The sequence below is a fragment of the Mauremys reevesii genome, linkage group 11 (assembly GCF_016161935.1).
Source record: "Mauremys reevesii isolate NIE-2019 linkage group 11, ASM1616193v1, whole genome shotgun sequence".
Lineage (NCBI taxonomy): Eukaryota > Metazoa > Chordata > Testudines > Geoemydidae > Mauremys > Mauremys reevesii.
The window spans coordinates 39,571,071-39,586,122 of record NC_052633.1 but is presented as its reverse complement, the minus strand read 5'-3'; the positions used below and the strand labels follow the sequence as shown (position 1 = coordinate 39,586,122).

The following is a 15,052-nucleotide window of genomic DNA, read 5'->3' as shown; positions in this document are numbered from 1 at the left end:
CCGACCCTCTAGTACTTTCTAGTTTTTTACAACTTAATGTGTCAGTGGAGAGGGCCAGGTCTTGGCATTTCACTGTAGTTTCATGTGTGGTGCTAACTAGGGTGGATTGATTTTTTTTAAATCACTAATTCTGATCATGATTTAAATCAATGAGAAGGGAACCATGATTTAAATAATTGTTTTTAATCTTGTTTTGCATTTGTACTTTTTAGTTACTTCCCTAAAGTGAGACTCATAGCTTATATTATAAACTATTAAAACTAGGGCTGTCAAGCAATTAAAAACATTAATTGTGATTAATCGTGCAATTAATAATAGAATACCATTTACTTAAATATTTGTGTTTTCTACATTTTCAAATATATTGATTTCAGTTAGAATACAGAATACAAAGTGTACAGTGTGCACTTTATTTTTATTACAAATATTTGCACTGTAAAAAAGAAAATAGTATTTTTTCAATTCACCTAATTACAGGTACTGCAGTGCAATCTCTTTATCATGAACATTGAATTTACAAATGTAGTTATATAGAAAAAATGACTGCACTCAGAAATAAAACAATGTAAAACTTTAGAGCCTACAAGTTCACTCAGTCCTACCTCTTGTTCAGCCAATCGCTCAGACAAACAAGTTTGTTTACATTTGAATGAGATAATGCTGCCCACTTCTTGTTTACAATGTCACCTGAGAGGGAGAACAGGCATTTGCATGGCACTTTTGTAGCCAGCATTCCAAGATATTTACGTGCCAGATGCGCTAAAGATTCATATGTCCCTTCGTGCTTCACCTACCGTTCCAGAGGACATACTTCCATGCTGACGATGGGTTCTGCTCAATAACTATCCAAAGCAGTGCAGACTGACCCACGTTCATTTTCATCATATGAGACAGATGCCACCAAAGTTAATTTACTTTTTGGGTGGTTCAGGTTCTGTAGTTTCCACATCAGACTGTTGCTCTTTTAAGACTTCTGAAAACATGCTCTACACCTTGTCCCCCTCAGATTTTGGAAGGCACTTCAGATTCTTAAACCTTGGGTCAGTGCTGTAGCTACTCTTAGAAATCTCACATGGTTACCGTCTTTGTGTTTTGTCAAATCTGCAGTGAAAGTGTTCTTAAAAGGAACATGTGCTGGTTCGTCATCCAAGACTGCTATAACATGAAATATATGGCAGAATGCAGTAAAACAAAGTAGTAGACATACAGTTCTCCCCCAAGCAGTTCAGTCACAAATGTAATTAACACACTTTTTTTTTTTAAGGAGCATCATCAGCATGGGAAGCATGTCCTCTGGAATGGTGGCCAAGTATGAAGGGGCATACGAATGTTTAGCATACCTGGTACATAAATATCTAGCAATGCCATGGTGTCATGCGAACACCTGTTCTCATTTTCAGGTGACGTAAATAAGAAGTGGGCAGCATTATCTCCTGTAAATGTAAACAAACTTGTTTGTGTTAGTGATTGGCTGAACAAGAAGTAGAACTGAGTGGACTTGTAGGCTGTGAAGTTTTACTTTTTGTTTTTGAGTGCAGTTATGTAACACAAAATCTACATTTGTAAGTTGCACTTTCATGATAAAGAGATGGCACTACAGTATCTGTATGAGGTGAATTGAAAAACAAAGGAAAATATTTATCACTTTTACAATGCAAATATTTGTAATAAAAAATATGAAGTGAGCACTATACACTTTGTATTCTGTGTTGTACATTGAAATCAAATATTTGAAAATGTAGAAAAACATCCAAAATAGTTAATAAATTTCAATTAGTATTCTATTGAATTCTATTAGTATTCTATAGTATTTAATAAGGCGATTAATCGTGATTAATTTTTGAGTTAATCGCGTGAGTTAACTGCGATTAATTGACAGCCCTAATTAAAACATGTTTATTTGCAACCAAATATAGCCTTTACACTAAATTTGATCCTAATTTCTTAGCCAGGGGGATACACCTCTATTAAGCAATTATATAGCTTAACATATATTTATTCAGAGTCTTAATTTTAAAATTGTATTGTGTTAGGAAACAGTGAATGATGCATTTCTTATTTTTTTACTCATTTGTGTCAAGCTGCATTGGAGAGGAAATTGGATTTCAGTAAAAAATAAACAAAAATAGCTTTTAAAATTTTTTATTAGTTAAATAAAACTACCTTAAATGTAATGGATACATGCGAAAAAAGTAAGCTTATCAGAACAGATTTTGCAGTTAAAAGTAAGGGAGTGTAGGTAGTGATTTGACATACTCACTCACCAATTACAAAAAGCTGTTTCACGTTCTAGTTTTGTGTCTGCATAATCTGTAAAAATGCATGAACACATTAGGGTGGAAATGAAGGGGGTAAAGTGACGGTGTTAGTGTCACAGATGGGGAAGCCTCCGATTTTTCCATAGTAGAACATTTTACTCTAGGTAGCCCATGTTAGGAAAACCACATTTCTCTAGGTAAAGCAAATTTGCAATTATCAGACTGACATAGGACTAACCACCAGTATGGCACCAGTTCTGTTAGGACTGCAGAAAACACACAGTACGAAACCCTATTCTGAGAAAATGTTAAACTGTTTCAAACCTCTGAAAGATGAATGTAGAGTATAAACAATAAAACCATTGGATGAAATGAATCATGTTCAAGGGAACAGTTGGAGGAATAATTTAGCATCTTCATTAAAGTTATTTGCAGTGGTGGTGTAGCCATGTTGGTCCTGGGATATGAGAGAGACAGGGTAGGTGAGGGTAATGTCTTTTATTGGACCAACATCTGTTGGTGGAAGGTACAAGCTTTGAAGCTACACAGAGCTCTTCTTCGGGTCTGAAGTTATGGTAGTCTAGATTGGCACTGCATGATTCTGTGTAAATACAAAGATACTTGTCACAGTTTCTGATTAAAGTTATTCTATTTTGTATTAAGAGCAGATTTCAAGCTCCTGGGTGCAGTCAAGAACAGTGGTTCTCAACCAGGGGCCACGGGGCGCGAGCAGGTTTCAGGGAGGCCGCCAAGCAGGGCCAGTGTTAGACTCACTGTAGCCCAGGGTAGAAAGCCAAAGCCCCACTACCTGGGGCTGAAGCTGAAGCCTGAGCAATGTAGCTTTGCAGGGGCCCCAGGCAATTGCCCTGCTCGCTACCCCCTAACGACGGCCCTGGCTTTTATATTCAGAAAACCAGTTATTGTGGCACAGGTGGGCTGTGGAGTTTTACAGCATGTTGGGGTGGGGGACAACACTCAGAAAGAAAGAGGCTGAGAACCCCTGATCTATAAGATACACCTCTACCCCGATATAATGTGACCTGATATAACGCGGGTTCGCATACAATGCGATAAAGCTCTGACACGCTGTTCTGAGCAGCGTGTTAAGTAGGCCAGGCCAGGGCTGAGGGGTTGGATAAGGGGCAGAGGGTCTCGGGGATGGTCAGGGGCTCCCTCCCCCCCGCCAGGGTCTGGGAGGCAGGAGCTGGCGGGGGGGAGGGGGGGAGGGAAGCAGAGGGCTTCTGCCAGCTCTTATCTTTTTCCATCCAGGGGTCCCAGCCAACCCGTTGCTGGGACCGTACCATCTCTCCCCCCCCCAAACATGGGTTAAGATGGGCTGTAAGAAAGGGGGGGTTGGCTCCCTGCTATACCACTCATAGGGGCCGCAAATCTCTCCCTCCCCCTTCCCCGATCAGCTCCTTTAACCAATGTCTCCTTTTTAAGTCCTTTACCAAGCCATTTATCTGATCGCTTATCCTTTCTCTATGGAGTACCTGCAGTGGACATCTGCCCCACACTTACATCATGAGTTGCGACATCCTAACCTAATTCCCTTCCCTACTCCCATAACAAAGCCCTCCCCTGCTGGGAGGGCCCCCCACCCCACCCCCATTGTATCTAGGCCAGTCCCCTAGAAAGCTGTGGCTAGTGCAGTGCCCACAGCCGGTCCTGACCAAACTTGGTGTTTTGCTTCTCTGAGGGAGGAAGGATGTGCTGCTCCACCTGGGCTGGAGAAAAGAGGCGTGTCCCACTGGGCTTGCCCTTTGTCAACTCCCCAACAGTTCTGGTCCTTGGGGGTGAGTCAGCATCAGCATGCTGACCCCACTCCTCCTTTTGCAGCAGCTTCTGAGCCTCTTGCCCCATCCTTGCCCTGCCTACAAAACACTATTCCCTCTCCCTTGACAAGCTGGATGTCACCCCCTCTCCTCCTGCTTAAAGGTGTACTGCGGTCATTCTAACACTGCGGTTCTCAAACTTCATTGCACCATGACCCCCTTCTGACAACAAAAATTACTACACAACCCCAGGAGGGGGGACTGAAGTCTGAGCTCACCCAAGCCCCACCACACCAGGTGGGAGGGTCAAAGCCCAAGCCCCACTGCCCTGGGCAGGGGGGGGCCAAAGCTGAAGTCCAAGGGCTTCATCCCCGGGTGTGGGGGCTATACCTGAGCTCTGCCACTCAGGGCTGAAGCCCTCAGACTTTGGCTTCGGCCCCAGCCCCAGATCCCAGCAAGTCTAAAGCCGGGCCTGGGAAGCCTATTAAAACAGGATTGCAACCCACTTTGGAGTCCCGACCCACAGTTCTAACGTTTCAGGATGTGGTGCTGACTGTCTCCTAATGGTGCTAAAACAGAACAAGCTAAGAAGGATTTTAATTTTTTTTGTAAAAAGCAGGATTGAATAAAGTTCGGCTTTGAATCATAATTTTACCAGTTATCGAGAGCTATTTATCTGCAGCAGCAGAAGCATAAAATTCAGTTTTGGTGAGGAATAGTAGCTACTTTGTAGAACTGATTTCCCAACAAATTAATTATGTATTTTGTTAAGACCTGAGAATTTTTCCCAACAAACATTTTAAGGCAGTTCAAATTTTGAGACTCAACTATTGTACTTGGGTGTTGTGAGAAATATCAGTGCATATATCAGTGACTTCTAAAATTATGTTTTGCAATAGTAGAAGTTGATAGTTGTAAAATACAAATTTTAATACCCATAGAATTGTAATTTTTCCACTAAATCCCCTTCTGTTATAACTTTTTTGATAGGTACAAGAAAATTCACCAGGACATAGGGCTGGACTGGAGCCATTCTTTGATTTTATTGTTTCTATTAATGGTTCGAGATTGGTAAGTTCATTGCATATTGTAGCAGTTTAGTTGTAAGCAATACATTTTTATTGTGTGAATCTGTTTTTGCTAAACTTTGAGTTATTTTACTTGAATTGTTTTATCTAAATTGGCAAATCTAAATATATAAAAAGTTAGTCTTGAGTCACTTACACAGTAGCTTGACTTTCAGCAAAAAAACTTAAACTGAAGAACAGCATTTGTCTTGATCAAAACCAGGGTGGATTGATTTAAATCACCAAGTAGAACGCCTCCATTTAATCATCCATTTGTACTTTCTTTATTTTCTAAAGAAAGGTGCATTCTTGTTGATTGACATAACCTTTGAAACAGTATTCATTTACAGCTAAATAGAGCCTTTACACTAGATTTGATGTGATACCGGGGAGGGTGCACAATAAAAATATACATTTATTTAAGCAACTATATAGCTTATTATTTTCACATTCCTATTAATTGTACATTTTAGTATATTAGATTTTTCCAATCACCATTTTATGATTTGTATTTTTTAAAAATTAGTTTTTATCCACTCTGATCAAAGTTGCTGAAGTTTGATATCTTGACATGCAAATATTATTGAACAGGAATGAAGGCGAATACAGTGATCCAAGCTCTCTCTCTCTCTCTTCTCTCCCCCCCCCCCCCAGAGCAGGGTCCCTTCCCATTTTAACAGACCCTGAATCTTCTGTGGAGAGGAGAGTAGGTGAAACATACATTAGAGTCCCTCTGGCACTGGATTTTGGCAGGGTGGAAGAGTAAGGCTTGGCTACATCTCACTGAGACTTCTCAAACTCTGCCAGAGCAGAGTTTAACTAGGGGGAAAATAAGAATACTTGGTGTACCTGAACTCACTTTTTCAGATCTGTAATTTGATCGTGGTACAGGCCACTTGCCAGAGAGGGTAACAGGTCCTGTGGGACATGCAGAGTAAATGGAACTTTCCACAGATAAGATCTCATGCATTCTGCACTCACTGAAGTGAATCTTGTGCACTGTTTTGATGCTGCTGCCATAACTAAAGAAGAACTGCAAGGTGCTTCTCTCTGACTTTGAGATAGCAGGCAATTGAAGATCAGAACTTCTAAAAGGAGAGATAGGGCAGCCTTAGTAGAGCCTCGTCTTCTAGGGTTTGTAATGCAGGATAGCGTAACTGCATCTACGCAGGCTTTTCAGTGCAGAAGACTTCTAAGCCTCTGGGGGAAATAACAAGGAGCTTGTATGATCAAAGTGAAGTTCTGGTTGCATTCTACGTAAGTCCAATGCAAGCAAAGAAAATAGGTACTTGAAGTCCAATATTTGGATTATTGTTTATATCTGGAAGGGCTAGCTTTTGGCTATTGAATTGCTATTCGCAATACCCTGTTAGTTATGGAACAACTCTTTTTTCCCAAAAACTTTAAAAACATTTATGTTTTAAGCCAAGTCATTTTGGATTCCAGTGATTTTGGAGCTAGATTTGGGCTCAGTAGTGTGTTCTATATGGTTTTTTGAATAAACAAATTTAATGTAAGATTACTTGGACTGTTTCAGATCCTATAGCAGTGATATTCAGACCTAAGTGGTTTAGGAGCCATATTAGCAATCAGCATTACCTAAGAGTCACAATAATGTGAATTTGTTTAATTTATTATGCTATATATATTCATATTTAAACAGTATGATGGGGAAAGTTTTTATTTATGTGTAAATACTTAGTCAGTCATTTTGCTGTGAGAATAATTATATATATTAATTATAATAATTATTCTCACAGCAAAATGACTGACCAAGTATTTTTATCAACTACAATTGGTTAATAGCAATAAAACATCCTGATTGGTTAATAATTAAATCAGTGTTTTAATATCATGTGCTGCAAAAAGCCACAGGAGACACATTAAAAAGCCACTTGTGGCTTGCAAGCATCTCTCTGAATATCACTATCCTATAGGAACATTAGTCTATCTAGAAAATATCTATTGTGAAAGCTTGTTTACTTTCACAAGTCCAGAAGAAACTCCCACTCTGCACTTCTGGAGCAAACAAAAAGTAAGTTTATACATCATGTTGAATACCCCTGTTTTGCTTGTTCAGCACTTTAACCCTACAGTTAAAGATTTTTGTATACAAAGTGATTGGAAGCTTAATAATTACTTACCATATTATGTTTATGTACTGCATAAGACAAATCATTGCTTACCAATACCAGATTCCTACCACATTAAAGCTCAAAGAATTAATTTCCTTAATGTTGAATTGCTTGTGTTTGGGTAATTTGTGTGTATAAAAATCAAGACAAAACTTTAGGTGTGAATATAGAAGTTAAGGAAATTACTCAATAGGAAGCTGAGGAATTCAAAATTTTTAATATGAAAGCCACTGTAGAGAAATCCAATAAATACTTCCTAATCTCGGTGTTCTCTGTATGACCTCTGAAATGCAAACTTGGTGCTATAAAATTGAACACTTCTTTTGTTAAATGCTATAAACCAAAGTAATTTGTATGTGTACTTTCAGAATAAAGACAATGACACACTCAAGGATCTGTTGAAAGCAAATGTTGAAAAGCCTGTAAAAATGCAAGTGTACAGTAGCAAAACACTGGAACTGAGAGAAACATCAGTAACTCCCAGTAATATGTGGGGTGGACAGGGCCTGCTGGGAGTGAGTATTCGTTTCTGCAGTTTCGATGGAGCCAATGAAAATGTATGGCATGTATTGGTATGTACAATCTTTTTTAAAGGTTTCTCTACTGTAAAAAGTCATTGCCTACAACTTACCATATTGCATTTATTGTTAATTTTTAGCTGAAAATAAATAAAACATGCACCAGTGGAGTGGGAAGGCTAGCTATTCAGTGCCAAGTAACTTATCTCCAAAATTACTAAAAAGGTTGTCTAGAGAAACAAGAAATGGTAGGCCAACTTAGGGATGTGGCTCCCACTATTTTAGTCACGGGGTTCTTCTACATACCTTAGTAGTCACCAAAGTTACAGAATCAGAAATGTAGGACCGGAAGGGACTTCAAGATGTCATCTCATCAATCACCGTGCACTTAGGCAGGACCAAGTAAACCTAGACCATCCCTGATAGGGGTTTGTCTAACCTGCTCTTAAAAACCTCCAATGACAGGGAAAACACAACCTCCCATTGGTGACTTATTCCAGTACTTAACTATCCTTACAATTAGGGTGTGTCTACACTACCCACATTACAGCATGGCTGTGGCAGCGCTGTGATGTGGGCAATGTAGACATGTTTTATCGCTGGGGGAGAGCTCTCCTGGCGATTTAAAAAAAAAAAAAAAAAAACCCACCCTGAACGAGCGGTGGTGGCTTTATCACTCCCGGCGATAAAGCGCTGTCTATACTGGTGCTTTTCAGCACTAAAACTTTTGTCGTTCAGGGGTGTGTTTTTTCACACCCCTGAACGACAAAAGTTTTAGCGCTGAAAGTGGCAGCGTAGACACAGCCTTAGAAAGAGTTTTCTTAATATCTTATCTAAATCTCCCTTGCTGCAGGTTGATCCAATTACTACTTTTTTGTCCTTCCTTAAGTGATCCTGTAAAACAGTTGATCAACATCTTCTTTATAATAGCCCTTAATATATTTGAAGACAGTTATCAGGTCCCTCCCTTCAGTCTCCTTTTCTCAAAGGTTAAAAATGCTGGGCATGTTTACTCTTCTTCATAGCTCAGGTTTCCTAATCTTTATTTTATCAGAGGCCTGCACAACTCGTAAAGCAGGGAGAGCCACATTACTCCAAAGAAAACAGCTGAGGGCCGAAACCTCCCGGCCCCGCGGAAACACTCCCCACCCCAGCACCTCCCGGCCCCGTGGAAACACCCTGCCCCAGCACCGCCCAGCCCTGCAGAAACAAACCCTCCTTCCCCAGCGCCGCCCCACCAAAACAGCTGTGGGCCAAAAAGGAAGGTTAGAGGTGGGGAGGTGATACTTGATTTTAAATCAACCAGGGGCTCCCAGCTGAAGAGGTGGCTGGGAGCCCTCAGGGGCAAATTAAAGGGCCTGGGGCTCCAGCGGCTGGGGGAACCCGGAGCTTTGCGGGGCTGGGGCAGGGATTTAAAGGCCCCAGAGCTCCTGCCACTGAGGAGAGCCCGAGCCCTTTAAATCCCAGCCCCAGCCCATCCGCTGGAGCTGCGGCTGGGAATCAAAGGGCTCTGAGCTGCCCGCGGCAGCGGGGAGCCCTGAGCCCTTTAAATCTCAGCTGCGGCTGGGAATCTCTGCAGGCAGCCCAGAGCCCTTTGAATCCCAGCCGCAGCTGGGATTTAAAGGGCTCTGGGCTCCCCGCGGCTGTGGGCATCCCAGAGCCCTTTGATTCCCGGCCGCAGCTGAGATTTAAAGGGCTCTGGGCTGCCCGCAGAGCTCTGTGTGCGCGGGATTTAGAATCCCCCTGTGGGCCGCACAGTGAGCCTCCGCGGGCCGCATGTTGTGCAGGCCTGTTTTATCATTTTATAGCTCTCCTCCAGTTTGTTCATATCCTTAGAGTGGTGCCCAAACTGAACCCAGTACTCCTATCTGAGTCCTCACAAGTGCTTTGTAGATCAGGACAGTTATTTCCTGTATATTATATGTGACATTCCTGTTAATGCATCTTAGAGTATTAGCTTTCTTCACAACTGTATCACGTTGTTGACTGATATTAAATTTGTGATCTACTATACCATTATTTTATTAAAGGAAAAGAAACATGAATGTGAAACAGTTATTTCTGTTATCTCTTCATGGAAAGCTTTAAACTAAGGCTGTCTGTACTGCCACTTTCAGCGCTAAAATTTTTGTTGTTCGGGGGTGTGAAAAAACACACCCCTGTGCAACAAGCTCTCCCCCAGCGATAATGCATGACTACACTGCCTCCGTCACAGCATTGCCTTGGCCACACTGTAACATGGGTAGTGTAGACATACCCAAATATCATACCTCTGAGCTAAAACTATTTGTGGAGTGCTTTTGTTCTTGGAAAGTTAAGACCACCAGAAGTCCCAAAATTATTGGGAGTCCAGTCTTAGTATATTTTTAAATTATTTTTCCCATTTATAAAATGTTTTAGTAATGTTCTTAAGGACAGTTGATTCCAGTCTGGTTATTGATTGCCAATTTATAAATCATTTTAGGTTAAGTAAGCAATTTTAACCAAACTCTAGGAAGTCAAAAGTTTTTAAATCTCTTGCTTTTGAAGAAGCTATTTTAAGGAGCTGCCTTAATACAGGACAACTAATGAATATTAATCTTAAATCAAAATTTAAAACTCTCTCTATTTACCAACATTTAGCTCCTGTCCTGAAATACATGGTCCTAAACTATGGGGCTTGCAGGAGAAATTGTTAATGTCTTAAGTGACAATAGCATTTCAATGTCTCAATTAAATCCTTAGGGCTTGGCTACACTTACAAGTTGCAGCGCTGGGAGTTACAGCGCTGCTCATGCAGCTGTGTAAGGGCCAGCGCTGGAGTGTGGCCACACTGACAGCTACCAGCGCTGCAGTGTGGCCACACTTGCAGCACTTTCCAGCGCTGTATTGAGAGGTGCATTGTGGGCAGCTATCCCACAGAACACCTCGTCCCGTTTGGCGCTGAGTATTGTGGGAAGGGGAAGGAAGTGTGCGGGTCATTCCGCTTCCTGTTTGCCAGCGCCCCGTGGTGCATCGCTTCACATCCCAGCATTCATTCCGGCAGCGTTTGGCGCCATTGTGAGTGTCTTTCTGTTACTCTCTGTGAATCGCGATTTCTGTGGCAAATGGAGCCCGATCTGCTGAGGACTCTGCTGATGAGTGTCACCAGCACAACACGTTTGGCAGTCGAGCTATTCCTTCAGCTCCAAAGTGACAGTGAGGCGTCCGGCGATGATATCAATATGGATTTGTCTGCTGACACTAGAGTGCTTGCGGCATTCACGGAAATGCTCAGCACCGTTGAACGCCGCTTTGGGCTCGGAAACAAGCACTGAGTGGTGGGATCACATCGTCATGGAAGTCTGGGATGACGAGCAGTGGCTGCAGAACTTTCGTATGAGAAAAGCCACTTTCATGGGACTGTGTGCTGAGCTCGCCCCACTCTGCGGCGCAAGGACACAAGATTGAGAGCTGCCCTGACGGTGGAAAAGCGGGTGGCTATTGCAATCTGGAAGATGGCAAATCCAGACAGCTACCGGTCGGTCGGGAACCAGTTTGGTGTGGGAAAGTCGACCGTGGGAATCGTTTTGATGCAAGTTTGCAAGGCAATTAATCGCATCCTGCTAAGAAAGACCGTGACTCCGGGGAGCGTGCAGGACATTGTGGATGGCTTTGCACAAATGGGTTTCCCTAACTGTGGAGGCGATAGATGGGACGCATATTCCTATTCTGGCCCCCACCTGGCATCAGAGTACGTTAATCGTAAGGGTATTTCTCTATGGTTCTCCAGGCGCTTGTGGATCACTTCATTGACATTTACACAGGCTGGCCTGGAAAGGTGCATGATGCACGCATCTTTCGAACAGTGGCCTGTTCAGGAAGATGCAGGCAGGACTTTTTCCCAGACAGGAAGATCACAGTAGGGGATGTCGAAATGCCCACTGTGATCCTTACTGCCTTGGCTCATGAAACCCTATACAGGGAAGCTTGACAGGAGCAAGGACCGGTTCAACTACAGGCTGAGCCGGTGCAGAATGACTGTGGAGTGTGCTTTTGGGCGTTTAAAGGCTCGCTGGAGATGTTTGTATGGGAAGCTAGACTTGGGAAAGCAGCATCCGTTCTAAGCGCTTGCTGTACCCTCCATAATATTTGTGAAGGGAAGGGTGAAACATTCAGTGAGGCATGGACCACCGAGGTTCAAGTCCTGGAGGCTGAATATGCACAGCCAGAGAGCAGGGCTAATAGAGAGGCCCAGCACAGGGCTTCAAGGATTAGGGATGCCTTGAGGGAAGAATTTGAGGCTGAAAGCCAACAGTAATGTTTGCTGCCTTGCATGGGAGTGAATTGCACTGCTTACACTGTTATTCTATTATCCATAATAATAATATGATTTGCAGTGCCTCTTTCTTTACTGGGCTAAGGTGTCTTTCACTATCTGCTATAATAAAGACTGTTTTCAAAGCCAAGAATTGTTTTATTGAAAAGAAAAAAACTTCCTTGACAGACAGACAGACACACAACATTTCATTAACACAAGAGGGCAAGGGTGTGGGTTGGTGAACTGTACAGACACAAGTTTGCATATGCCATGTCTGGACTGCTGTTTAATGAATCCTGCACTTCAGGGTGCATATACTGCATGGTGATGGGGTTGAATGCAGAGGGTAAGGGTGGTGGTAGGTATCAGGGCTGGTTACAGGTGTTGGAGGCAGCTGGTGGTGGTAAGAGCCTGGATGCTGGGGAAAGGTGGTTGGAGCTGACATTGGGGCACAAGGCACAAAGGACGGGGCGGGTGGGGGAGTAGCACAGTAGTGCTCTGCTTGCATGGCAACGAGTGACTCTATAGACTCCGCTTGGCGCTCCAGGATGCTTAGCAGCTGCTCCGTGCTTTTCCTCTTGGCCACTGCATTTCTCTTGCGGGTCCTGCTTTCTTTCTCTCGCCACTCCTTCAATTCTTTTCTCTCTGTAGCAGAGTGCTGAAGAACAGTTTTCAGCATGTCCTCTTTGCTCTTTCGGGGATTTTTTCTCAAATTTTGAAGCCTCTGTGATGTTGAACATCTGGGCAGTCCAGTCAAGGTCACTGTACACACAGAAATGACAACATTTAACACGGGCAGCATTGTATCCACTATCTCCAGACATGAATTGTTACACTGAGGGAGTTCTCACTTGCAAGTTCTCACTTGCATTCTTTATCCCAAAAGGAAAACACAACAGAAGCCACGAAATGGTGAGTGAGGAGTGGGGCTTGAGTGAGAGGAGCTGGTTGCGTAATCTGGAGTGCTAGAGGGGTTGAGTGAAGATGCAGATGCAGGGTGATCTTATCTCCTATCTCTTCACTAAAGAGTCTCCCAACATTTTCACAGGACTTAATCCTGGAAGATGTTTGTCACTAGGGAACAGCGGGGGCTCTTTAGAGCAATGTGGATTCCGCCCGGGACCCTATGCGGCGTGCCTGTGTTCAGAAATGGTCCCCGGCCGAAGAGTGGCGCACTGGGACAAGGGACACAGTGGCTCTGCCTATAAACCTGCGCAGGCATATTGCCCACGCTCTGGATGAAGCTTTTGCTGAGATAACTGAAGCAGATTAGATAGACCACATCAACGGGCTATTCCACATCTAGACGCTGCCATGCATGCATCCATAACCCCCCTTCCTCTCCAGAAACATTTCCACCCAGAAAATAAAAGCCGCCTCTGCTTGTCCTTCTGCAACTGCTGGCTGCTGCTGCGATTGGGTACTTTCCTCCTGGCTTGAGAAGAGCTCCTGGCTGCATGCCTCCAGGAATCTGCGGTTTCTTCCCCATCCCAGGAGCTTCACTCGCGGTTTCCTCTCCCCCCAGCCTCCTCCTCCTCCTGTCCCCAGCCTGCTCAGAAGTGTCCATCGTTACCCTGGGATTGGCAGTGGGGTCACCCCAAGTATGTTGTCCATCTCCAAGTAAAAACGGCAGGTCGTGGGGCGGATCCGGATCTGCGATTCTCTCGGGCTTTGTAATAGGCACTCCGCAGCTCTTTAACTTTCACCCTGCATTGTAGTGATGGCCCCTATCCAGCATGTCCCTTGCTATCTGCTCAAAGATATCGTAATTCCTACGGCCGGGCGCAGCTGTGCCTGAACAGACGCCTCACCCCAAACACTGATGAGGTCCTGCAATTCACCTGTGCTCCATGCTGGGGCTGCATGGTTACATGTAACCTGTAACTGATTAACTGATTGCACTCCACACCTGGCTGCAGCAAACAGGAAGGAGATTTTTAAATTTCCCGGGGCATTTAAAGGGCGGGTCACCTGAGGCAAGAGCAGTAGAGTGCAAACTGATGTGCAGAGTGGCTGAACAGGAATTCTGGGATAGCTCCTTATTCCCTGGAGGACAGGTAAAGCGCTGGTGAGTGTCCACACCTGCTGAGCAGCGCTGGTGTCACCAGCGCTGCACTCCTTATACCCCAACCCGGATGGGTTTTCAGCCAGCGCTGCAACCAGGAGTTGCAGCGCTGGGTTAATTGCAGCGCTGGAAAGCCTCCACCAGCGCTGCAACTTGTAAGTGTAGCCAAGCCCTTACATGAGTTTTAAATCTAACTATTTAGGCAGTGTTTTAACTTCCATGTTGAAGTCTTGGGGATGTTGTCATTGACTTCTTTTTCTTGAGGCTTCTCTTTTGTTCTTGTTAGGTTTGTGGCAGTTTACTCATAGAGACAAGGTGTTTGAATGTGTGCATTTTAGATGAGAGCAGAGAGAGTTTTATACCCTTCTGTCATAGCTTTACTGGAGGCGAAGGTGCACCTTTTTAGGACTGGATCGGACTAAAATATATTGACTCAGTGGCTTCATGAGTTGGTTTTGTTGACACCTTCAGTTCTTGAACATTCAGTTCCTTTAATGAATATGTAGCACACTAAGTGCTTGTGTGTTTTTTTGTGGCAGGAAACTCTTAGATAACCTTTCATGTTAGAGGTTTTAATTTTTTTTTTTAAATTCTATTTCTGAGATTTCTTCAGTTTCATTAGGGTTCAACAGGAATTGAAATTCTGTTTTTAAAAAGTTCAATGTGCCTGGTCTTAAAAAGCTTTTAAAATGGTCTTAACATTTCGAGATTACATAGAGCTCTTCTTCAGGTCTGGTTCTGTGTAAACTCGAAAGCTTCTCTTCCACCAGCGGCAGTTGGTCTACTAAAATATATCACCTCTTCCACCTTGTCCTCAAACTAGAAGAGTTACTAAGTTGCTGTCCTTTCTCCACAGTCTTTGAAGAGGTGATTCTTGTTTGGTGAGGAGTTGCTGAAATACTGCATCGATATAAATTTCTATTTTAAAATAGTTTCTTAGATAGGTAATTAAGCA

The 15,052-nt window shown here is 43.3% G+C and overlaps 1 protein-coding gene across 3 annotated transcripts in view; it reads left to right on the top strand.

Annotated features, from left to right (window-relative positions):
* Positions 1–15,052, top strand: part of GORASP2 (golgi reassembly stacking protein 2) — a 39,986-nt gene that overhangs the window by 10,907 nt on the left and 14,027 nt on the right. For 2 of the 3 annotated variants that reach the window (XM_039495055.1, XM_039495054.1), the window contains exons 2-3: positions 5,024–5,104; positions 7,604–7,807. In XM_039495055.1, coding sequence (XP_039350989.1) covers positions 7,664–7,807 — 144 coding nt within the window. In that variant the 5' untranslated portion in view covers positions 5,024–5,104; positions 7,604–7,663. Of the gene's footprint in view, positions 1–1,381; positions 1,401–5,023; positions 5,105–7,603; positions 7,808–15,052 lie in introns of those variants that run through there. The other variant, XM_039495053.1, reaches the window with a different exon arrangement.